The sequence below is a fragment of the Coenobita brevimanus genome, chromosome 111 (genome assembly GCF_032717465.1).
Source record: "Coenobita brevimanus isolate Jiangsu-jjx chromosome 111, ASM3271746v2, whole genome shotgun sequence".
Lineage (NCBI taxonomy): Eukaryota > Metazoa > Arthropoda > Malacostraca > Decapoda > Coenobitidae > Coenobita > Coenobita brevimanus.
In genome coordinates, this window is record NC_137064.1 from 32,725,317 (window position 1) to 32,749,677 (window position 24,361).

Consider the following 24,361-nt stretch of genomic DNA (forward strand, 5'->3'; position numbering starts at 1 on the left):
TAAGTGAAGACGAAGGGTAACTGCAAGTGTGTAAGAAATGGAATCTAAGGTGAGTGTAGGGAAGAGTAAGTTATGGTCTTTGAGAGAAATGAAGTCACTGAATGTGCAGTGAGGTTGGATGGTGAGGAAACTGAAAATGTGAGTGCATTTAAGTACTTGGGTAGTGTGATGAATAAGGATGGAAGTTTGGAGGATGAAGTGCTTGAATGGGTGCAACAAGGAGGAGAGTTGCTGGTTCTTTGAAAGCAGCAATAAGAAATAGGGAAGCGAGCATGGATGTAAAAAAGTTGCTGCATGATAGTATTGTGATACCATTGCTAACATATAGAAGTGAAACTTGGACCTAGTTGGAAGGACAAGTCGAGTGAGAGCAATGGAAATGAGTTATTGGAGAGGAGCATGTGGACTTACATGGAGAGAGAGACTGACAAATGAGAAAGTGAAGAAGCATTGTGGTATGGATGTGGATGTGATAGAAAGTGTTAGGAGAAATACACCTGAGGTGGTTTGGCCTTGTGGAGAGGATGGAGAGTGAGACTAATGAGAAGAGTATGTGAGTGAGGTGGAGGGGGGGAGAGGGAGGGGGAGGCCAAGGATGAGATGGAGGGATAGAGTGGAGAGGTAAATGAGAGAGAAGGTGTGTGAGCTTGGGGGGGGGGGGGAGGACAGTGAAATGGTGGGGGACAGGGTGACATGGAAGCTATTCGTTTGTGGCCGCCCTTTACGGGATTGTGGTGTTTGGCAATAGATAGATAGATAGGTAGAATGTTTAGGTGGTTTGGGCCTTTTAAATGTTTTGGGATTAGTGTGGAATCCTAGAAATGTTGATAATTTTTGAGTTGACTGTGGCTGTAGGATTTAATAATGGGTGAATGTGTGAAGTTAAACATATTATTGTACACTACAAGTATCCAATATTATTTCTGCTGTGTGTGTGTGTGTGTGTGTGTGATCTCAGGTTCAGACTGCAGTATATACTGTTCATAAGATTGCAACATTTCAGTTAAATTGAAGGTAAATACTATTCACAGTAAGATTCTGCTGTTCAGAAGAGAGAATATGATGATGTAAGTGTAAGGTACCAAAAGTAATTGAATATATAGACCATGAATGGAAATACAGAATGAGGAGTTGGAGGAAGTGAAGACTTTTAAAAGTCCTGGAGATGTGTGCATGATAGTATAAATGAAATAGAGAGAACTAGAAATAAATAAAGAAATGAGGATGAGTCTGGGAAAGATAAGTTGTGGTTGGTATTAAAATATAGAAAGTCCACAAGTAGCTATTACTTAGTGTAGATGAACAACCTGTACTTATAGTGAAGGGGAAATTTAAGATTTAAGCAGATTGGAGGTTTCCTAATGTAGCAGACAAAGGTTTTAGGAATTGATAGAATACTTCCTAGAACTTTTATTTTGCATGGCCAGCACAGCATTTTTGGTGCATAAGTAAGCCATCATTTAGTAATTATTTTTAATAAGTTTGAAATGCATAACAATTGAACCACTCAATTTCATTATCATAGAAATGCCATGATCTCTTTAAAATGTAGCTATAGCTAACAAGATATATTTCTATTGTTTGCCGATGTTTCTCAAGATGAATAAAACTCCGGTTTAACTGACGATATACAGTAGAAATAATTTAGCTACATAATTGTATCATACCAAGGATGTCTGTTAAGCAAAATTGTCTGGCACTGTTTAGAATAAAAATAAGGTCCTTGGGCAGAACAGATTACAGTAATTATAGTAAAATTCAAATAATGGACAAGTTTACAGTATGTGATTAAATAATGCATTTGCTCTCTGTCTGTCTGTCTTTCTGTCTGTCTGTCTGTCTGTCTCTCTCTCTCTCTCTCTCTCTCTCTCTGTCTCTGTCTCTCTCTCTCTCTCTCATGCATGGACGCACGCACGCACACACAGTTTTTGTGTTTGAAGACTCCAACGTGCTTGCAGTCATCAGTCTTGGTCATCTAATGGTGGCTGTCCATGCTGCTTGATCTCTGGCAGCTTCCCTATGTAGTCCATTGACCCTGAGGTCACACTCAATGACCTCATTCTAGGTCTACCTCTCACTACCCTTCCCCATCATTAACACTTCTCACTTTGTGCTCCCAGTTATCATCCCCCATCATCTCCACATCCCCAAACTAGCTCAACCTACCTCTCATCACAATACCAATACACTTCTGTCCCATTCTACCTCCCAACTCTTCCATCGTAAACCTAGCCCCCCCAGGCCATGCACTCAAGGACGTACTGCACATCCACTTAATGATTGCCATTTCTGTACGTTTGAGTCTATGAATATCCTTTTCCCTTACTGTCCAAGTCTCACTACCATACAGCATTACATTCCTAACCATACAACAGTACACTCCTAACACATGCCGCATAAAAAGATCCCATAGCACGGAGAGAGAGCCCTCTCATTGTCAGGAGAGGCAACAGCTCCCTGAACTTCTTCCAACCACTCCTTACTTTAGCCACAGAGCTAGCTTCAGCCTCACCTCCAGCATATAACATGTCTCCCAAATAACAAGTCTCTTCCACACACTCAGACTCACCAACAAGTTCAATCGTTTCATGCCTTGCAATCTCCACATGCTCTCCCTGACACACTGCACACATGTAATCAGGATTATCTTGCAATCTACCTCTAATACCACTACATCTATGCACCCATTTATCACAAACACTGCACAAGATGGAATTACTTCCCATGCCCTTGTGACAAATCGCACATGGCCACTCTCCTACCTCTTTGACAGTACCGCCCCCAACCCTAGATACCATCACTTTTGTTTTATCTGCATTTATACTTAAGCCTTTGTGCCCCATACCATCTCTCCAATTCCTAAATCTTTTCTCTGCCTTCCTTTCATTCACTGCAACCAACACCAAATCATCAGCATACAACATCTCCCATGGGAATCCATTTCTGAAGTCACATGAGAGGGCTTCAAGTACTATGATAAACAACAAAGGGCTCAAGACTGACCCCTGATGCACACCAACATTCATGGAAAACTCATCACTCAAGTCTCCAATCACTCTTCCTTGGGTGTGAACACCCACATACATTGCCATGATGACCTTAACCAGCCACTCCTCAATCCTAAGCTTTCTCATTGCCCACCTCACCACCTCTCTAGGGACTCAGTCAAATGCCTTCTCCAAATCAACAAAAACAAAGTACAGTTCCCTTTCCTTTCCTGTATGTTTTCCTGAAGCTGTCAAACACTGAATATGGCATCAGTGGTCCCTTTGCATGGCATAAACCCAGGCTGCATCTCATCAATATGCACTCTTTCTGTAATCATACCTTCTAGAACTCTCTCCATTACCTTCAATGTCTGGTCTAAAAGCTTTATGCTCCTATAATTTCCTCTTTCCAGGGCATCTCCCTTCCTCTTGTACACATTTACAGTTACACTCTTCAGCCAGTCATCTGGGACAACATGCACGTATATGATTTTATTAATCAGGTCAGTGACTAATATCACTCATGTATCTCCTGAGGCTTTCAGCCTTTCAGCAGTCAACCTAGACACACCTGCTGCCTTCCCCACCTGCATCCTGCATATTGCCCTGCTCTCAGTAGCAGCTTCAACCAAAGGCTAAGGGCCAAACACTGGATCTGCTGGCTCCAAACCTCCCCAGTCCCAGTCAAACCCCTCATTCAACAACTGGCTGTAATGCTCTCTCCATGCATCTTTAATATCCCATCTGTTCACCACAACCCTTGCTTCATCATTCTTTACACACTGCTCACCAGTGATATCCCTATTCTACCCCTCCATCTGATATGCCACGTTTGTGTGTGTGTATAGATACACACACACACACTTTCATCCATCCGTCATCCAATCTTATGTTACCCCATGAGGAGTGTAGGAGCCTGGGGCTTGGCAAGTTGGTCCTGATATTTAAGGTGAGAGTGACCAGCCTCACTCATCCCTGAGTGGCATTACATGAGCAATAAACCCCAACCACCCTTTGGGTATAAACCTATGCAGGCCCAGTCTGATTGGAGTGCCTTAGTTACCTACTGAATCACCAGGGGTCATAATATATATAAAAGTATATTAGGGCTTAACAAAGCTTGGCCAAATGAAGATTGCTCAAAATGCATGCAAGTATTGAGGAGCTTATTGCAGCCAAAGAACACCATAATGCAAATTTCCTTCTCATGTGATATAATGGATGAAATTGAAAAGAAAAAAACTGCTGTCAGGATGTAAACAGAACCTTGCTGTTGTGACTTGTACGGTGCTTAAAATCATTGACACTGCAAATTGCACAAAGCAGCACAAAAAGAATAGCTGTCATTTCCATAGTATCCTAGTAAGCTGTGTACCCTGTAAGATATATGAATAATAAACCATTTACATTATTTGCATTCTAATGTAAAACCCATGCATGACAACCAGAGATCATATATAGTAGTGGCAGTTTATACATTGTTGGCCATATTTTTACATATGCCACCAGGATTTCACATAGTACAGCTGATAATCCTTTTCTCTGCACCCTTCCCAGTTGTGCTGGATGTATAACAATTTCTGTATTGATATGTAATTGATATTGGTTAACAATTTCATAAAATTTGTTTCAGTACAAAATTACAACTTTAATGATTGAGGTAAAGTGGAGCATGTCAGGAAAATAAGAAAGGCCTGAACTTATTAAGCTAAGCAGTTTCAAATTGCATAGAATGTGTGTGGTTTCATTTGTACATTAGATGCATATGGTGTGTCATCTGAAGCTTCTCTCATGATACACAGCTATTTGTCTATCAAGTTTCTCATGAAATTCACAATGTAGTATGAAATGGTTCTCACTGACAGATGTTGGTATTATTGTTAAAAGATAAAAAGATCAGCTTTAAGAAGGAGAAGCAGTTGATTGGACAAGTTTTGTTGGAAAATTCTCGGCTTGAATATGGGGGACGGGGTAGTTGTCATCACAAGAAGTGTCATAGCATTTTACGTATGGACTGGATATGAAGGAAGATGGCAGTACAGGACAAGCTAGGTGGCATAATATGACTAATTTTGGTTTTTGGTTAACAGTGTACTACAGTAGAAAGTTAGTTTAGATTTTGTATTTCAGAGGACAGTGCAGTGCCAAATTAGCAACCTTTCTGAATAGAAGAAAATGCTTCTGTGATATTTGAAGATTATATAGTGTACTTAGTCTGCTGTCATTTGGAAGCAATACTTAGGTGCTGTGAGACATTTTCCAGTCAAAGCTTTACTTTTACACTTAGAGAATAGGAATACTTTAGTATTATTATCCTGCAATAAGAATATGAAAATAATATTCGCAGACTAAAATGTACAGAAATGACAATGATTAGGTGGATGCGCAGTGCATCCTTGAGTGTGAAGCCTGGTGGGGCTAGGTTTACGGTGGAAGAGTTGAGAGGTAGGATGGGACTGGAGTGTTATGGTGTTGTGATGAGAGGTAGATTGAGATGATTTGGGCAGGTGGAGAAGATGGGGGTTGATAATTGGGTGCAGAAAGTGTGAAGTGTTAATGTTAGGGGTAGGGTCCGAGAGATAGACTGAAGAGACCTTGGACGAGGTCATTGAGTGTGACTTCAGGGATAAGGAACTGAATAGCTGCCAGAGATCCAGCAGCATGGAGAGCTTCCATTAGATGATCAAGGCCGACGCATATAAGCATGTTGGAGCCTTCAATAATGAATGAACAAAGAATATGAAAATGATATGCTTTAAAACCATCCCTTGATTAAGCAAGGAAGTTTTTGATATGTATAAAATGTTGTTGCACTTTCTGTATTAACAGCTGTATGTTCACGTAGGCATAAGCATTGGTTTTAATTCAGTGACTTTACAGATATTTTGAATCTGTTCTGTATAGGTGAATTTAAAGGTCAAATGGCTTGCAGAGTGTAGTAATTAGCATCAGTAGATGTCCAGAATGTGATTAACTCTGGCTAGATATTCATTCTTGACCATGTGTAGCTAGAAGAAAAAATAGTTTTTGAATCATTATAACTGATATAAGTTAAAAATGAAGTGAGCAGTGATCTGATATATGAATCTTGTACAGTATAGAGGAGAGACTAGTAATATGTAACCCGGGGTGGTGAACTTGAAGAAGAGAAATGCTCTAGTAGGTACAGTAATAAGGATGTTGGCAGATTGCAGGAAGTTGGATCGTGTTTGAGAGAGTTACTGTGATTGACAATTATTTAATGGGAAAAGGTAACAGGCAGTTCATAGTGAGACAGGTAAATAGAGTGATTTAATCAAGACAGGAGGGATGTGTAAAATCAAAGCAGCCTGGAAACTTTATCTCTGACCTCTTGTTTTGAGAGGAAGCAAGATATCAGTGAGAGACGGAAAAATGGGTCAGCGTAGTGCTTCATTTCATATTTACAAAGTTAAGGAGAATATATCCTACCTAGAGGTCATTTCCAGATGACTTTAATGATCTGTATAGGATAGGTAGTGGTGAAATGTTTGAGAAAGATTTGACTTTGTCAGAAGTATTCTTGGTAGTAGTTTGAGAGAATTTTGTTTCCCTGTGTGGCATCAGGTTGCTGTTAAAGAAGTGTATACAGTACACTGAAATAATAAAATATATACAAAATAACAGATCAGTAGATCAAATACAGTGAGGGAAACCCAACCTGAGAGAATCAAATTTATATGTAAGTTAACTCACTTCATATATTATTATTTGAGGGGGGGTGGGATACTGATTCCATTATCTGGAAAAGCCAGCTTTAACCATGAGAGCCTGACACACCAAGTACAGTCTCTAGGTTAACGTCATTATATGAACACTGATACAATAGGTAGTGCAGGAAGTGTTTTCATATAGCAAACTGGACGTATAAAATCCTTAATGTTGTAGTGTCGTTATATTTTGAATTCTGTACTTCAGGGTTTGTTTTATTTTGGGTGAAGCCTGACTTAGGAAACATGGATTTTAAGTCTCTTTAAAAAATTCAAAGTTCATTTATGAAATTTCTCTGTTTGGTAATTGAGTGGCAATACAGTGTCATAGTAATAGCCTTGCTGAATTTCCGTAGTACAATGTGGCAATTACATCTGCCAGAGATCAAGTTTTTTGTTTGGTTTTTATGTCAGTCTGTTAGCAACATTATGGAGAAACTATTGGATAGAAAGAGACCAGTTAAGGAATACCCGGGTAATTTTTCCAAACCATCAGAGGAAGACGTGATTGAATATAAGTCATATGTCAAAGTAGTGCCATTGAAAAAAATGAAAGAGATAGTTCTGGATTGGCCTAGGTATGCAGTCTGAGTACTCTTGTTATCAGTGTTATCTTTGCTTCATCTGACTATATGTACACACTTGTGGCTGTGTGCAAATGATCCTCAGTTGGTTTTGTAATTAAATCAAGAAAATTGACAAGGTGTACAGATTGTGAATGGAACAGGCCAGTTAGGAGTGTAAATAACATAAATTTTAGGATTCATATATTTTTCCTTTTATTTACCGTATGTGGTACTATATTATTCAGCTGCTTTAAAGTCAGCTGTAATAGTACATACATAAATTACCACTTTATGCTGAATTTCATTTTAATGAATTTGATGGTATAGTAGTGTGGTGAAGGAATAGATTAACCCTTTCAACCCATGAAAATAATTTATGTTTCGTTGCTTATTTCCCGATGATTTTATTCAGTTAAGAAGAGCATCCTAGTAATGAAAGGGTTTGTAAAGGCTGTATACAGTGTAACCGTTTCAGTTCGAAAAATTCTTCCCAGACCAAATAAAATTATCAGGAGGAAAAAAAAAAAAAAAAAAAAAGATGTGCATGGGTTTAAAGGATAAGGAATTACATTTCTTTGGGAAGCACATGGATGAATGAATGATTGAATGAATGGATTTTGAGGCCCATTCATATTCATGTTTCGGTGTTCTGTGCACCTCATTATGTTGGAAAACTGGGTAGTAGAATGATGATATGTATATTTTACATGTGCAGCTAGCTATTTATGTATTGGTATTCCCAGCTTTTGGAAAAGTATTCATCTGGGTATATTATGTGCTGTTTAATTATATATTTTTCACATTATTGTACATGATCACTGTTATAGTGGCATTGAAATACTAGTAAACAGCTGGATGCAGTATCAGACACCTATTTTTCGTCATGCTAATACAGCTTAGTTGTTTTGTAGAAAGCTTAGTTGATGTAGTATATCATTGAGCTGTTTATTAAGGAAGTCAAATTATTCCAGGCAGCATATCATCAACAGTAAATAGCAGCAGCAACAGCAGCGTCAGCACCAACAGCCATGGTGGAGGTGGAGGGTCCAGTGTACCGCAAATTTCTTCTCCAAAAGCCCAGAACCGGAAGATGCCTAGCCAGCCCAGTCTTGCACACCAGAATACAAGTAGAAATACTTCATATCCCTCTCAAAATGCCTCACAGGTATGATTCGGAACAAGTATACAATTACGTGAATTTCATAGGGACCTGAAACCAGGTACAGTACTGTAACTTGTTTGACCTTTTATGCTAATCCTTTATACTGTACAGAAAGCCTTACTTTGTCAAATTATTTAGGGAGAAGACCCAATCTCCTAAGTCACCCTTCATTTTATTGGGTATTTAAGCAAACTCAGAAATGTTTGTAGATAAGTGAACCTAAATTAACCTGTAATCGTTATCCAAACCTTATATCCGTCTGATAAATAGGGTGGCTAGTACGGTATCAAGAATTAGGAACTGGGAAGCATTAAGCTGGTGTAAAATGCTTAATGAAAGGACTACTCATCTGTGTATTCACTCATTATTCAACCATTCAGAATTTGCAGGTCCCTCGTATTGCCTGTAGGATTAAGTAAAGACCAGCAGTTGCAGAGTTGACAAAATGCTGCTACTCTTGTTCTGTGCTTGTCAATATGTGCTTCATGCATTCATTTCTAACTTTCTTTTGCCGCCTTGCCATCGCAGAATCAATTTGACGTACTTGTTGTTGTCTTGAATTTCCACACAACTTCCCACACTCAAAGCCAGTCATGCTATTTATATCCTAATCCTATTCATGTCTATTCTCAATATGTTGGAGACTTTATAAACAGAATGATACACATATGAGGCGTCTAGTGGCAGAGTGACGTATGCACCAGGGGGTTATTTTCGAGTAATTAAAGCTTGAATTTGAATATTGTGTACATAAAAGGTATAAAGAATAAACTAATGTTGTTTTATATTAATGTAATGCTCTCAAAAAATGCAATTTAATGAATCCATTGTTTAGAAAAAATAACAAACCAAAACCAAACACACAAACACCCTCCACCATTGGGGGTCATACACAAAATATTAACATGGGTTATAATTATGTGATCCAAATAAAAATAAACAAAAATTATTAAAGTGTGAAAGTTTTATTTTAATAATGCAATTTCTTGATTTTTTATTAATTTTTATATTGTAAATTTTTAATTAAAAACACTCGGAGCACTCAAAATGGGCAGAGGACAGTGCAGCCCATCAACCACATGTGAAGTTTAGGGGGACACTGGTGGGGGACTGGCTGAGGCTGGGGACTAGTACTGAATCGCGGCCTCCCAGTGGCTAGCCGCTCATGGCCCGTACGTCCCTCTGTCATGTGGGAGAGGACTTCCTCTGTGGGTTTTCAAGACCTAAAACACATGATGCTTGCCCATCTGCCAGCCAGCCATAAGGGTCCTTTTTGTATGTAGCTTTATACAGGGAGGATCTAGAAGGCTGCACCTACATATTGGCGGGAATAACTCACCATCGGTCATTTTTGACGCATACGTCACTCTGCCACTAGACGCCTCATATTTATATAATACAATGCTGTTTAAGCACATATACTTGATTGCCATATTGTCACATTCCACCCCTCTCTTGAATATGCATAATTCTTTTCATCCTACCCTACATAGGAACCAGCATATTTTTCATAACCGCTGCAGCATAGGGACATCATTTGTAATTTTCATCTTGTTATCTCCCAGTGATTGTTTTGAGCCTAGTGTGAACCATTTCCCTCCAAATCTGCATCGTATGACACCATGGTTTCTGTGGTAAATCATCATTTAATATTGGTACAGCTGCACCTTGACATGCTCTTTAATATAATCATTGTCATCATCATCATCAACATCATCATCATCATCCGGATCTCCCTTCCCACCGTACAACAGAGTGAGGAGTAGCAACATCCAGATAGCCCAAGTTTGCCCAATCCAATGGGCCACTCTTCCATTCACTCATCATTCAAGCCCAAGGAATCCTGGCTCTATCTGATAACGCCAAAAAAACTTTCGCCACATTCTGTAGCTTCACCTAAATATATCCGATAGAGTTTGTCCGAATGCTGTCATGAACAGAAGGGGTGCAGAATCCCTGATCATGCACTTCTCACAACATTCATCCAGCCAGCTTTAGCTTGTCAGCCCCCTAGCCTCACTGACTTCCATACCTCTCTTCCTCACACACTCATCCACCATATCCCTCCACCTTCTCCTTGGCCTACCTTGCCTCTTCCCTCCTTCAGTTCGCTCAGATACACCTTTTTCACCACCCTGTTGTTATCCATTCTCTCCACATGACCACACAATCTCAGTACTCTTTCTTCGATTCTGGTGTCCGCAGACTTCCTCACGCCACATCTTTTACGAATCACATTATTTTGTATCCTATCCACTCTTTGTACTCCACATACATTCCTCAGCAGTCCCATCTCTGTTGCTCTCTATCTTGGTTTTTCATCTTCATTCCATACCATAGTCTCACACCCATATGTTAAAGTTGACACTAACACTCCTTCATGTACGCCTCGCTTCGCTGCAACACTCAAGCCTCTGTTTCTTATCAAGGCCTTCATAGCACCAGCTACTTTCCTTCCTTGTTTCACTCTACATTCCACTTCTTTTGCACATTTTTCTCTCTTTTCTACCACTGTACCCAGGTAAATGAACTCTCTCGCCAATTCTAGTCTCTCTCCGTTTACTGTAACATCACACTGGGAGTCACCTTCTCTCTTGATTACCATCACTTGCTACATTTCCTCTCAAGGCACGACACTCACAAGCATCAGCAAAACCTCTGCCTTAGTCTACTAAGTTCTTGTTTAGTATTTTCAAGCAGCACTGCATCATCAGCATACAACAAATCTGAAACATTGTGTCCATCACCATTCATTATCAATGCCATCCCCCTCTCCATTACTCATGTTTTTCCTCTTTCATCACCCCATCCATATATATATTGAACAACCATGGGGACACCACACAACCTCGTCACATGCCCACATTTGATCGTGAACCATTCACTTAGTTGCCCAATACCCCTGCACATGCTTCACAACCATCATAAAAACCCTAATAATTTTTAAAAGTATTTTGCATTGAAAGTATAATCAGTAATTTTTGTTTTTTGATTTACTAAAGTGTGGGAGATTTGAACCTACTATGAAATGCCATAAGATACTTTATTTTTTTTTTTCTTTTAAACAGTTCCTAATGCTGCAGTACGTGGGTTGATAAATAAATTCACTTTTTTCATTATAATGTTATAACATTTCATTCATATTGATTGCCTTTCCTGCTGATATATCACTAACATCCTAAACCTTTACCTCTAGATGATGAGTGGAAGTTTAAGGTCGTCAGGTATGGCGATGGGCCTGCGGAGTCAGCTTCCCATGGCAAACCAGGGTGGTCTGAGTGGCCCAGCCCCACCCATGGCCACTAATATTCGCTACACAAATCCTGGGCCAATTCAGCGTCCGCCTGCCTCACAGGGGTCAAGCAGCACCAGCAGCCATCGCAGCAACCGGGGACAGTCACAGAATCAGCAGCAGCAGCAACAGACACAGCAGCGCTCATCAAATCCTCCAAGCTCTGCACAGCAAGCCAAACTCAGAGCAGATGCCCTTAGTACTACACAGGCTTTCTTCAGCAGAGATGGTGAGTAGTGTGTAGTGTAATGTGTGTCATCATCCCAGCTCTAATTCCCAACTGAAAAAGGTGGATGAGGTAGGAGCCAGAGGCAAGGAAATAGAACACAAGAGTAGAATTATGATATACTATGCCTGGTGAAATGGGCCTCAGAATAACTTGCACGTTGTTAATGAGTTTTCGCACTTTTGGCTACATCTCAAACCAAACCTTGTGCACATGTTTATTTGTATTTTTCCTAACCGATGCACTTCGCATACACGTTTTAAATAAGCATTCTGTAATCTGTTAAGTTAAATGGGGGTACCAGTCCCTTGCCAGATACTTCTTCATATGTAATATACTTCATCTGTCCATCTAGACTTGTCAGTTCCATAGCTTACTTTCTCACATCTCATATTCTCAGTTATATACCATATTGTTTCGTACCCACCTTCCTTTCAGTCTATCATGCCTCCTCCCACGTTAACCAGGTGTCAGAACCTACCAAATATTTGATAGAAGTTGCTGGAAATTGTTGGGAACCAGAAATATATGAAATGTATCTTTAAAAATGTGATTCTTAGCTTGGGCACCATACATATGTAGCTGAGTGAATATCAACCCATGTCTATGAATGATGATACCAAGCTTGTAGCTACGCATAATTGAAGGGCCTCCCTGAGTTAGTGGTAGCCATCCACCTACTGCCTCATCTAAGACTTAAGTTATGAGGAAGAGGAGGCATTCATTTTCATGGGGTGCTCTGCATGTTTTGGTGATGGCCTTTTTAGTAACATATTTTCTTCTCTTAACATGCATTACACATCTCATTGCACAGTGGTTACCTGTCTTTGGTAGGAATTGAATGTCTCTGCAGCAATTATAAATAGTCCTGTAGGAACAAGAATGTCCCCAGTTTTACATCTCCATCATGTTCAGCAACTTTTCAGTAGGTCTTCATGGGGTATATGAAAATTACAAGGCGTTTCAGAATTCCAAAAGGGATAATTGACAGGCATCTGTAATTCTGCAGCTTTGATGTCTTAAGAATTGTATCATTTGTAGGAAAAAGTTATTGAAACAGTGTTCAACATTTTTGAAAACTTATGCTTTGTATTTTTAGTCAACATGTACAACTTGGTAGTTTAACCTGCATGAATGCTTTTCATTTCAGACAATGGTGTCATTCATATAGTGGAAAATCCACATTTTTGGCTGCAGCTAGGAGAGTGCAGGAAGATAATGTGGCACAAAGAGTTTGGTGGGTTTTCAAGAGGAGAATCTCCAGTTCCATAGAAGGGGAAAAAATGAGCAATATATTGGGGAGAGAGTTGGGAGTGAAAGAAGATAGAGCAGAGAGAGCAGCCTAGGTATTTTCTGAGACAGCGCAACGTGGATACTTTTCTTTTGTGATTAATGTCTGTGGAGGAGTTCCTGTGGGGGGAAGTATCAGCATGACTGATAGATGGACTAGGTAGTTATTAAAAGAAAACAAAAAATGCTTATGGGCCAATTTAGATTTGCAAGATTGCCAATATTTAACAGGTATTGTGCAGTATCTCTCCTAAATTTTCATAGTGTTTGATAGCTGTTAGAATCTTATAGAATCATCTGTCTTCATTTAGCTTAGGGTGTGTACTGCTGAAATACATTTTTAAATGAAACAACTATGAGGGATGCATTTTGACTTTAATGTTTATTGTTAAAAGCACAACAGATAATTTTTGGACTTTAAAGCAGTTTTAATGACTCAGGCAACTTTAAGTGAAACTCATAAATTCATTCATCATCTGCTTAATAATGTAGTAACTAAATGAAAGAGCTTTAAATGAGGACTGACTCTATTAAAGAGTAAGTATACAGTACACGTATAAAGTAGTACAAGGATTGTTTTCCCATATTGTTATATCAGTTTCAGTATTATAATGGGGGCTTTAATGATGAATGAATAAGTGCTGTTCAGTTGATTTTTTTTTCTCCCTGGACCCAACTTCACCCCATCTTTCATTGGGAAAAGAGGTCTGGATGATGATGATATTTAATTTTTAACTAACAGCTGGTAAGACTGAGAAGAAAGAAGAGAAGCCAGCAGAGGTGATGGTGACCCCCAAGGAGGAACTACCTGGAGAGAAGGTGTCTTCTGCCCCTTCAAGTGCCGGGGACGTTCAGCCTAAGTGAACTTCTTGCCTGAAGATTCGGCTTAATGAATTGTGTGCGTGTGTAAAGATCCATAATGCTGAATGGGTTTGAACCAATAACAAGGAAACAATTGGTTAATACTACATGCTGCAAAATCTGAGATATCCCCAGTGGTTATGCAAGATTTATTGTGGTAGAAAATATTAATTATGTGGGTTATTCCTTCGTAGAAAGAGTGCATCATTTCTTGAGTGAACTTCCTTTTTTCCTTCACTTGAACAAGCTTGAGTGCTGTGCTAGAAACATAGACATAAGTGATGCTATGGTTTCTTTAGAAGTGTTACTTGCAGATGAACGGTGCATTTTACTCTTCGTTGATTTTCATCTTGTCAGTTAAGAACTCTTTGGGACTTGGGATGAGCACTGTGCTTTTTTTTTTAGTTGTTTATTTGACAAAGGAATTGAAGCAGATTATTTAAACAGTAATGCACACATGTCTCTCTTCTAGATATATAAAGTTTCTCTTACATACCAGCTCCACATGATTTCTGGGGCTGCTACATGGTAGAATTAGAAATGTGCTTTTACAGGAAGTTGTATATCCCTCATGGAAAATATGCCTAATATGATGTTATGTAAAGCGTTGCTGATTACAAATGAACATTATATGAAGGTGACATACTGTACTGGCATGTACCAGTACAAAGTTACTGTATTGGTTTCCTGTGACAAATACATTGCACAGCAGATGGGAAGTGGTACTGACTACAGTGAGGATTGTTTAGAGATGACCTCTTCAGCCTCACAAGAGTAATATTTGAGTAGTCAGGATAGGTGTAGCAACTTTGCAACGCTGTTTTGTCTGCTGGTCACAGCGCAATCTTGCTGCTGAGGAACCTGGGGCCATTGCTAAATAGACGGGACATATGGCGACAGAAATGCTCCCACTCAACTTATTACTCACAAGTGGGTGAAGCACAGCACATCTGACCCTCCTGGTAGTTAGCTGTCACTGCCCCTGATGGTTTATTCCAGGTAGTCAGTTGTGGTAATAATATATTCTTGTATCTTGTGGCATTTTACCAAGTGTATATGACTTACATTGTTCCCTTATTGTTACGCTGTTGAAGAGCGCACTGTATGGGCAACTCTGGGAAGGCTTCAATGTTGCTTTACGTGGATGTGGCAGGTGGTGGGTGTGGGAAGATAATACAGTAGTAAGCTGCAGCCTTCCCAATAAACTGCACTCACAAAACCACCCACGTGGCACGCCTGTATTACAGTCCTTTAATTTTAATTGGCCCCACACAACTGAATGGATGGGAATCTTTTTAGACCCCTCAGCTTTTATACTGATCCAGAGCAAGGGAGGGTGGACAGTGTACCCCCTCCACACCACTCTTAGCAGCAAGCTCAACACACCTTGTGTAGTTGTCTTATTGCAATAAACTCAATGTCTCATATTGTGTGTCAATAGTATACCTTTGGTTATGAAAACGTGTTTCATGAGTGAACTTTACATGTACTTGACCACATTATGTAAGGGGTTGTTGTGTCAAGAATATGAATTACTTAAGAAGGCATATTGTATAGTTTTTCTTGGTACAGGTATTTAGGTTTTTTAGTTCTCTATCTGAGAATTGTTCTTGATTGGTTATTTCCAACTGATTATTATTTAGGACTTCAGTTACTGTATATGTTCATATTGTACCTTTTCTTTGAAAATGTAAGTGAAAATAATTGTTAACAAATTGAAAATGAAAGTTTTAGTTTCCCATTTTTTAATATACTTAACTGAGGCTTGTAGCATTAGAAGGTAATTTTGCGCCAACAGTTCAGATGGGAAAAAATGAAGTTGGATATTTAAGAATGTACATTTCTAGGGTGTGAAGTTTTCAGACAATACCCACCCACCAGTTCTGACTTCGCTAAAAAATGATGGTTTGATTGTAGAATGCTTGCCAAACTGAGTTTTTCACCCATTTGAATTTTACTGCAAAACCACCACCTAATGCTGAACACAGTTGCTGGAAGTGTGTGCATTTGACTAATTCTTTCGCTCAAGTAACATATTTTTCAATTTAATCAGTTGGGCAACCACCAGATGATGATCATTCGGCTTAAGGATGATTTCTTGAAGAGAAATTGTCATTGAAGGCTGCATCAGCCACACCAGTTTGAGAAGTCTGTCCTAAGGTTAAATAAAATCATCTGGATATAGCAAAAAAAAAAAAAATATGTCCTTGAACTGAAAGGATTAAGATAACATTTGCTCACCTGTCAAAAGTATGGTTGATGCGGTGAATAATACTGCCATATTCGTGTGTGATTTATATTTTTATTTTTTATTTATTTATTTTTTTTTAAGTGGAGAAATTGCATAACAAATGATCCATGAACTGCAGATCTCTGTAGTGCCAGTATCAAGTAAAACTACACTTGCATTAAAATCCTAATTCTCTAGGGCAGGGTTTCCAACCTGTGAGTAAATTATAAACCTGAGGGATAATGAGTGAAAAACAAAGATCATCATACCCCGAATTTTCATGGTTAGATGGGGTGACGACCAAGGAGACCTTCCCGTGTAAGCTTCTTGGCTCAGGTAGCTTTCTGACGTCTTGGTCTTATGGTTTTGCTTGTTACATCTCATTTTATGTTTATATTAGTTAAAGTTATATAGCACTTTTGTAGATTGCAAAAATAACATAATAATATAAATGGATCATGTCTTGATTTTTTTTTTTTATTTCCAAGGGGAAATGAATTCCCAGAGCTTGCCCTTGATAAATCATATAGCCCCGCTAGGTAATGGGAGAGTGCTGGCTCTCCCAGCAGAGTAGCTACCAGGGCGGGGTGCAAACTCACAAACTTTTGGTCTTGAGTTGGGCTCTGCCACTGAGCCACCCTGCTCCCATCATATCTTGAAATAAACTGGTAAAGACGTGCAGGAGTGTCTCCTTAGCCAACAAGAACACAACTAATGCGTTTTTTTTCTCTCTCTCTCTCTCTCTTTCTCTTTCTCTCTTGGAGGGGGACACGGTGGGTCAGTGGTAGAGCATCAAGCTCGTAGTTGGGGGATTGCAAGTTCGAGCCTCGCCTGGGACTTCCGTGCCGGGAGTGGTAGCGTGCTCTTGTAACCTAGCGGGGCTATATAGCCATTGTTGCCTAGCTCGGGGATTAAATCCCTTTCTCTCTTGGAGAACCTCTCACTTTCTTGTGGTGCGTATCAGACAGGTGCATTTTCAAAAGTATTGTATAGTGCTGGGGAGAGGGATTGTCTCATCAATACACCAGTATGTAAAAAAGAAAAAAGAGGAAGTCTGTGGGACTGAGCCTTCTTCTCCAACCTTTTCAAGTTGCCTTATGTGAAATGGAGTTATACTGTATGTGTATGTTGCTTTACAGAATGTTCATTCGTATTATAAAAGCACGGAAGGTCTTTCTCATTTTGGAATTGTAAGACTAGATTCCAGTTACACTGACTCAACACAAATGTGGAAAATGATGACAGATAGAAAAAGCATGGGAAACTCTGCTCTAAACCATTGTATTAGGATTTATGTTGGCTGTTTACTTTCAGGGCAGTACTGAGTTTAAAAGTCTACAAAGTATATTAAAAGGATTGGACATACTGGACAAAACTGATCATGTTCATGGATCATGTAGCCAAATGAAAATGAATTCTGTATTTTTTTAGGAGCTTAGTATCTGGGAGCATTTGCCATCTACTAACTAGATATAGTGCTTTCTTCAGCTAACCCTCCACAGAGACAAACCAAACAGTTTTCTTTAACTTAGGAAACAATTTACCAACTTGGGTGGTAACATTTCTAACCAGTCCCTGGGTTAGGGTAGAAAGAATATTCCCTCCACAATCCATGGGAGCTTCAGGATCAAGGGAGAGGGTGGTTGAGATTAGTTATCCCACACTTTCCATTCTTATGTGGTGAAGGTATATCAGTACTTGAAGAGCCACGACTCTGAGTCCTGTGCCTTGACAGGGCGGAGGAAAAATAGGCAGGTGTGTGCAGCTATGTGGAATGTGAGAGATGGAGTAGTAAATTTGTACAAGAATGCCCAGTATGCCATAATGGCATCATGGAAATGAAGATGAAAGAGAATGAAATGGATGAGTGGGAGGATGTAATGTGTAAAGTAATGGTTTGTGCACATGTGGATGGAAGAGTTGCTTGATAAATGGTGTAAAAGGAGTGAAAGATTATAAATATAGCAACTCAGGATTTATGTATGTCAAGTTTGCGATGTTCAAGGTGGCAGTGATTATTCTTGCAAATGTGCCTTGATGGAGATGAGGAAGAGGATAGAGGTATTTAGATAAACTAGACAGAGATGCCTAGGAGCTGCAGATTAGTGATGAAAACAAATGGATTTTGAAAACCTGGGGAATGCATACAAGTAGTGTTTGGTTAGGAATGTTAAAGGCGTTTGGTGGTGTGAGGCAAGTGACTAGTAAGAAGAGTAAAACTTTGGTCTGGTGGAGGTTTAAAGAGCAGTGGAAGAAAAAGGAATGGTTAGGTTGGATGCAAGAAAGGGGTTTACACAAAATAAAGGGGAATACAGTATACTGGGAGGAGAAACACGTTGAGAGTAGTAATGAGAAAAAGGAAAAGGTAAATGATGATTTTAGAACAAATATGAAAATAAATTACTCTGACAGTAGGAAGCCTGTTTTGAAAGGAGGTGCAAAAAGGTAGGATGGGGGTGGAAATGTGTGTAAATGTGAGGGTGAAAGTGGAAGAATGTCTTCAAATGGATGAGAAATAAGGAGCTGATGGAAAGAATATTTTGATGAATAGGGCATGTTTACAGGATGAAGGTTGACAGTTTGGTGTGGGCAATGAGGTATGTGAATGTTGAGGGTAGGGTTGTGAAAGGCAGACCGTAAAAGACCTGGGACGAGATCACAGTGTGACCTCAGGGGTAAGAAACTAAATAGGGAGGCTACTAGAGATTGAGCAGTGTGAACAGCTGCCATTAGGTGGCCAAAGCTGACATGTACAGTACAAGCATGTCGAAGCATTTATAAATGAAATGTAACAAATCCAACAGGAATGATGAGATGGGTAATAGTATATATGATCGGATTTAGTGGTCTGCAGAGTAGGGATGTGGTACCTGAAAATGACACTGGCAGAAGTAAGGAATGCTAGGAAGATGTTGAAGAATGGGAAGGTATCAGATGCTTGAAGTGTATGTAATGGTTTAAAAAGTGTAGTGGGGAGAGTGCAATGAATTGTTTGTTGAAAATATGTAAGAAGGATGGAATATTACCAGCAAAATGGAAAAAAGCTGTGATTGTGCCTTTGTATGAAGGTGACTGAAGTGAGTACAAATATAATTGTGATCTAAGTGTGCTTGTGTTGTAAGGGAAAGTATATAAAAGAATGTTCACCAAAAGGGTAAGAAATTTATTGGCATGACCGAAGGGTGACGAACTTAGTGGCTGTTTGGTTGGTAGAGGATGATGAATCAACTGTTTGTAGTACAGTGAAATCTCATTATGGCGGACTAATTGGGAGAAAGGATGGACAGGATATCCGATAGTCTGTTATGCAAGACGTTCAATAGGGATGTGCCATGCCGGACCTAGGGTCAGTATACTGTATATGAAAAATGGTCCAGTAAGTATCCCATGTAGTATGTACAAGACATAAGTAAGTCAGTATTGTATGGCTTTAGCATGTGTTCCTTGATATAGTATATAATAGATCAATAAGCAATACAGAACTAATGTCAAACCTCATTTCAACAGATAATAATGAAGAGGTTTTAATACTAGGCCTGGATTTTGTATTTAACAAATTTGTCCCGTAGGTCACTGGATGCGATCCCTATACCGAACGTTGCTTCACTGTATAAAACAAAATTATACGGTAGGGTCAAGAGGTCCGTTACATCCAAAGGCCAGTATAAACAGGTCCATTAAAGCAAGTATTACCATAAGACTAATCGTGGAGAAAGCATCTTAGAATGCTTGGAAGGTACTGGATCTGGAAAATGCATACGGCAAGATGAAGAGAAAAATTATACAGTAGAAGTTATTCTATATACAGGCGTGGATGGAAAACTGTTGAGTGCTGTTGAGATGCTGAGCATGGATGGGGATATGACAAATTAAATCTCAAGCTTATGGCCAGACTGTTGGGAATGGCAATGAATGGTGATTGGTGAAGTATCTCAAACTATGCATGTAAATGATGCTGTGTTTCTAATTGTGAACAGCAGCTTTGCAGAATAGGCTAGTTTTGTATATGTGAGTGAGGGGGAAAGTAACTCATGTAATGTGCTGGTGAATGAAGAGATATTAATTGATGAGGGAGTTTAAGCACCTCAGAGCTGTAATAGAAGAGGTCAGTGTGCCTAGAAACTGGAAAGAAGAGTGGTACAGGGAAGGAGGGTGACTAGTGTAAGACCTTGATACTTTACAGAGATCTAGACATGGAGACAGGTAGAGGATTGCGTGAAGTTATTGTAGTACCCAAATTAATGTAATGGCTGTGAGACTGGTGTGACATGAGTGTGAGGAGTCAAGAGTAAGGACAGTGGAAATGGGATTATTGAGGAATGTGTGTGGAGTGGATATAAAGATGATGTGATCAGCAGATGTGGAGTAAGGAAGTCTGTGATATTAGTTTGGAAGAGTGATTAGATGGTATGGTTGTATGGACAGAATGGATGTATGCACAGTGGATTTAATGGTAAAAATGGTTTATATGGGTGAGTTTGAAGGTGGGAGAAGACATGATAGGAGAAGAAGGTGAAAAGAGATAATGAGTGTGTGTAAGAAAGCCTGAGAGTTGGTGAGACTAGGAAGTTGACAGGAGTGGGCTGATGAATTCTGTACATAGGAACATTATAAGGGTTTGGTGCTTTTTTTTTTTTTTTTGTATGGACTTACTGGCAAATGTATGTGAAAAGTATCTGTAAAGAAAAATATCAAAATATATGTGGAGATGGTTAGGCATGTGAGGTGAAACCAATTAAAAGCTTAAATGATTTGTTGATGTAAGTCGGTGAGGCTAGGGAACTGACAAGAGATCAAGCTGGCTGGATGAATGTTGTGAGAAGAAGTGCATGATCAGGGATTTGGCACCCCTTTTAACTTGGCAGCATCTGGATTGGCTTTATCGGATACATTTGTGTGAAGCTACAGAATGTGGTGAATGTTTTTGACGGAATTCCTGGGGCTTGAATGATGAGTGAATGGAAGCATTGCCCATTGGACTGGAAAAATTTGGGCTGTCTGGACATTGCTACTCCTCACCCTGCCCTAGGGTGGGAAAGGTGGTCTGGATGATGATGATGATGATGAAGTCTGGTTCAGTTCACTAGGCATGCTATTGATAGTTGTCCCATGTTGGTATCTTCTGTGTTTTCCAGACTGTGCCTCACACCTTTCTTATGGAAAAAGATCAGGGTGATGGTAATGTTCTTGATGAATGAAAATGGGGCTGAATTAAAATGGCTGGACTGGATTGTATGGGAAGGACCTAATATAATTTAAATGGATCTGATCAGACAATACAGCAAGCCTGAATGGCTCTTAACTGACATGAATGGATTTAAATGAACCTAACTGCACCTACCTAAACTGCAGGTAGCTGGAATGAACCTATATTCAATTAATGGATGTGAATATTGATATTGTAGAACTACCTGAAGTTATATTAATGGATCAGCTTTGTCCTGATTGGGATGGAATGGATGTGAAGGATCATATGGCCTCTTTTGTATTATAGTTTTGTTGCTACAGTACCAGATTATTATTATTATTATTATTATTATTATTATTATTATTGTTATTCTTATTCTTATTATTATTTTCTAGCTGAGGAGAGAGTTGAATTGATGTTAGATGTACCTGTACATGTAATCTTTACTAATTCCTTCACTGCATGAGATCCACCATAAGCTGCATAAAATATTATAGTGATATTGAGAACAGATAGACAATGTACTGAAGGGGTTTAGCTACTTAAATCAATTGCTGGACTACTTTACTTTGTTTGGTAATTATATCACATAGGGAAATAATGAACCATATCACTTGTGAGGGTTATGCCAGCTGATGATTTTGCCAGTCAAGGGTTACGCTAGGTGAATGTTTTGCCAGCAGGTGGTTTGCCGACTGCCATTCTGTTGATGGTTTTGCAGGTTGATGGTTATGCCAGCAGGCACTTTTGATGGCTGATGGTCATGACAGCACTAGGTAAAGACGATGTACATGGTTGACGAACACGCATTACCGGTACAATATTCCATATTTTGCAGAGCTCTGCATTTAAGTGTATGTACTGTATTTTTGTTGCAGAGGTCACCATAGTTATTGTTGCAGAAGTCAGCAGTATTATTGTAGTTACTATAATTTTTGTTGCAGAGATCAGTGGTGTTTGGTTGTGATTAAAATCTGTTGCAGAGATCCGCATTGGCTCTGTATTTTATTTTTGTAGCAATTAGCATTGGTACTGTATTTCATTTTTGTTGCAGAGATCAGTGGTGTTACTGTTTTTGTTGCAGATCAGTGTTATTACTGTATTGTTGTTACAGTGATCAGTTTTATTACTCTTCATTGCAGAAATCAGTGGTATTTGTGTTTATTTATTTATTATTATTATTATTATTTTTTTTTTTTTGGTGCAGGGATCTCCGGTATTACCATCTAATTACAGTATTGTATTTATGACATAATGAGCTACTGGTACTTCCCAATACCTCCTCCCCGTTTGACCCCGTCATTTCGAAGATATCACTTTGTACAGCTGTGTATTCTAGCTGCTACCAGACAATTTTATTCCGTTTAGGGGACTTTTTGAACTCGAGGGGTTGAATTTTACAGTATCATTCCATAGCCCGTACTGTAATAGGTGAAACTCCAAGTTTGATAACTCGTCTAGAAATAAACTCGTTATTTTTAGACGTAAATAAATATACTAATTTGGGTGTGTGTGATAAGCAATTTGCAACACATATTAAGTGTTATTTAAAGCAGTGAATTGTAGTTTTGTACTAGTAGCCTAAGTACTGTCCGAGGGAATCTCGCATTATGAAACTTTCCAATATATGCGATGGACTCAGTATCTTGAGTAGCAAGGAACCATGGACCCACAAGTGAGGGCATGCATTTTTTTTTTTTTACAAATGACATCGTTGTATTTGACAGTAAAAATGTCACGTAAATGATCATTAAACCATTTTGGAAGATTATAGCTTACCCATGAGAGTTGGTAAACCGCGTCACTGCGCACGGTTCAGGCAGTTTTGTTTGAGAGTTCCGCGAGGTAACATGGAAGTGCGCGTTTCAATATAATTCATCTTTATATCGCTGTAATAATTGCCGATTCTACATTAGCCTTCATGTAAATAGGTGAGTGTTATTGTGCATTATACAAACACACCTGGTGAGAGGCATAGACTATAGGTTTATTCTTATTAATCGCGTTAATTATATAGCTGCAGCTCCCCGACATGGCACTACGCATGCGCGATAGACCACTACCGTGGCGCAAAAGCCTAACGGGCGCTTCGGCCCCCCCCCCCCGGACTACGCCCCCCCCTTCCCCAATATTTATAATTCACCTCAAACCGTCCTTACTGTCATGAACGGTGAAAGGACGACATTTTACCGTATTCACAGTTGAGACGGGCGGGTGCGGCCATAGGTCTTCCTTCAGTCCGATGACGCGTTGTTCCAATTTATTATTTACAGTTTTATTAACTCTGGGAAGACCCTCGTGTTTGAGAGCTTGACGAAAGCTTCATCGAACCATATCAGTTCGACAAATCTCTTAAGCTGTGTAGAACTCTGTAGATGACATGAATAATTTTATACGTCATCGGATTGAAGCTTTACTGTTACGAAGTGCAACCCCCGATTCTCGAAGGATGTACTGTAAATGTTTTGTTTGATTTTTTTCTTCTCATATTTTGGATTGCTTTCAGTATTATATTTTGTCTTTAAAGAGTATCGTGACAGCTGTCGCAGTGAAGACAAAAAAAAAAAAAAAATGGGTAAACATTCCAGGAAGAAACAAAACAAACCACTTCGATCTCATTGGTGTGTATAAACAAATTTGGGAGAGAGGGCAGGGGAAAACAGTACTACACCGTTTGCCAGATAATGAGAGAGAGAGAGAAAGAGAGAGAGAGAGCAGTGTGATAGAGCCCCATATAACTATAGTAACAGGGCAAGGGGGTAGGATCTCTAGACTTTTCATGTCTTATCCGTGCACACCCCTGCTTAGCTATTGACTCAATGTATTCGCTG

At 39.3% G+C, this 24,361-nt stretch overlaps 1 protein-coding gene across 2 annotated transcripts in view; it reads left to right on the forward strand.

The window, feature by feature from the left end:
* Positions 1 to 15,645, forward strand: part of LOC145417810 (uncharacterized) — a 78,859-nt gene extending 63,214 nt beyond the window's left edge. Inside the window, exons 14-16 of one of the 2 annotated variants that reach the window (XM_080286432.1) lie at positions 8,253 to 8,446; positions 11,640 to 11,964; positions 13,994 to 15,645. In XM_080286432.1, coding sequence (XP_080142558.1) covers positions 8,253 to 8,446; positions 11,640 to 11,964; positions 13,994 to 14,115 — 641 coding nt within the window. In that variant the 3' untranslated portion in view covers positions 14,116 to 15,645. Of the gene's footprint in view, positions 1 to 8,252; positions 8,447 to 11,639; positions 11,974 to 13,993 lie in introns of both variants that reach the window. The other variant, XM_080286433.1, reaches the window with a different exon arrangement.
* Positions 15,646 to 24,361: the final 8,716 nt, after the last annotated feature.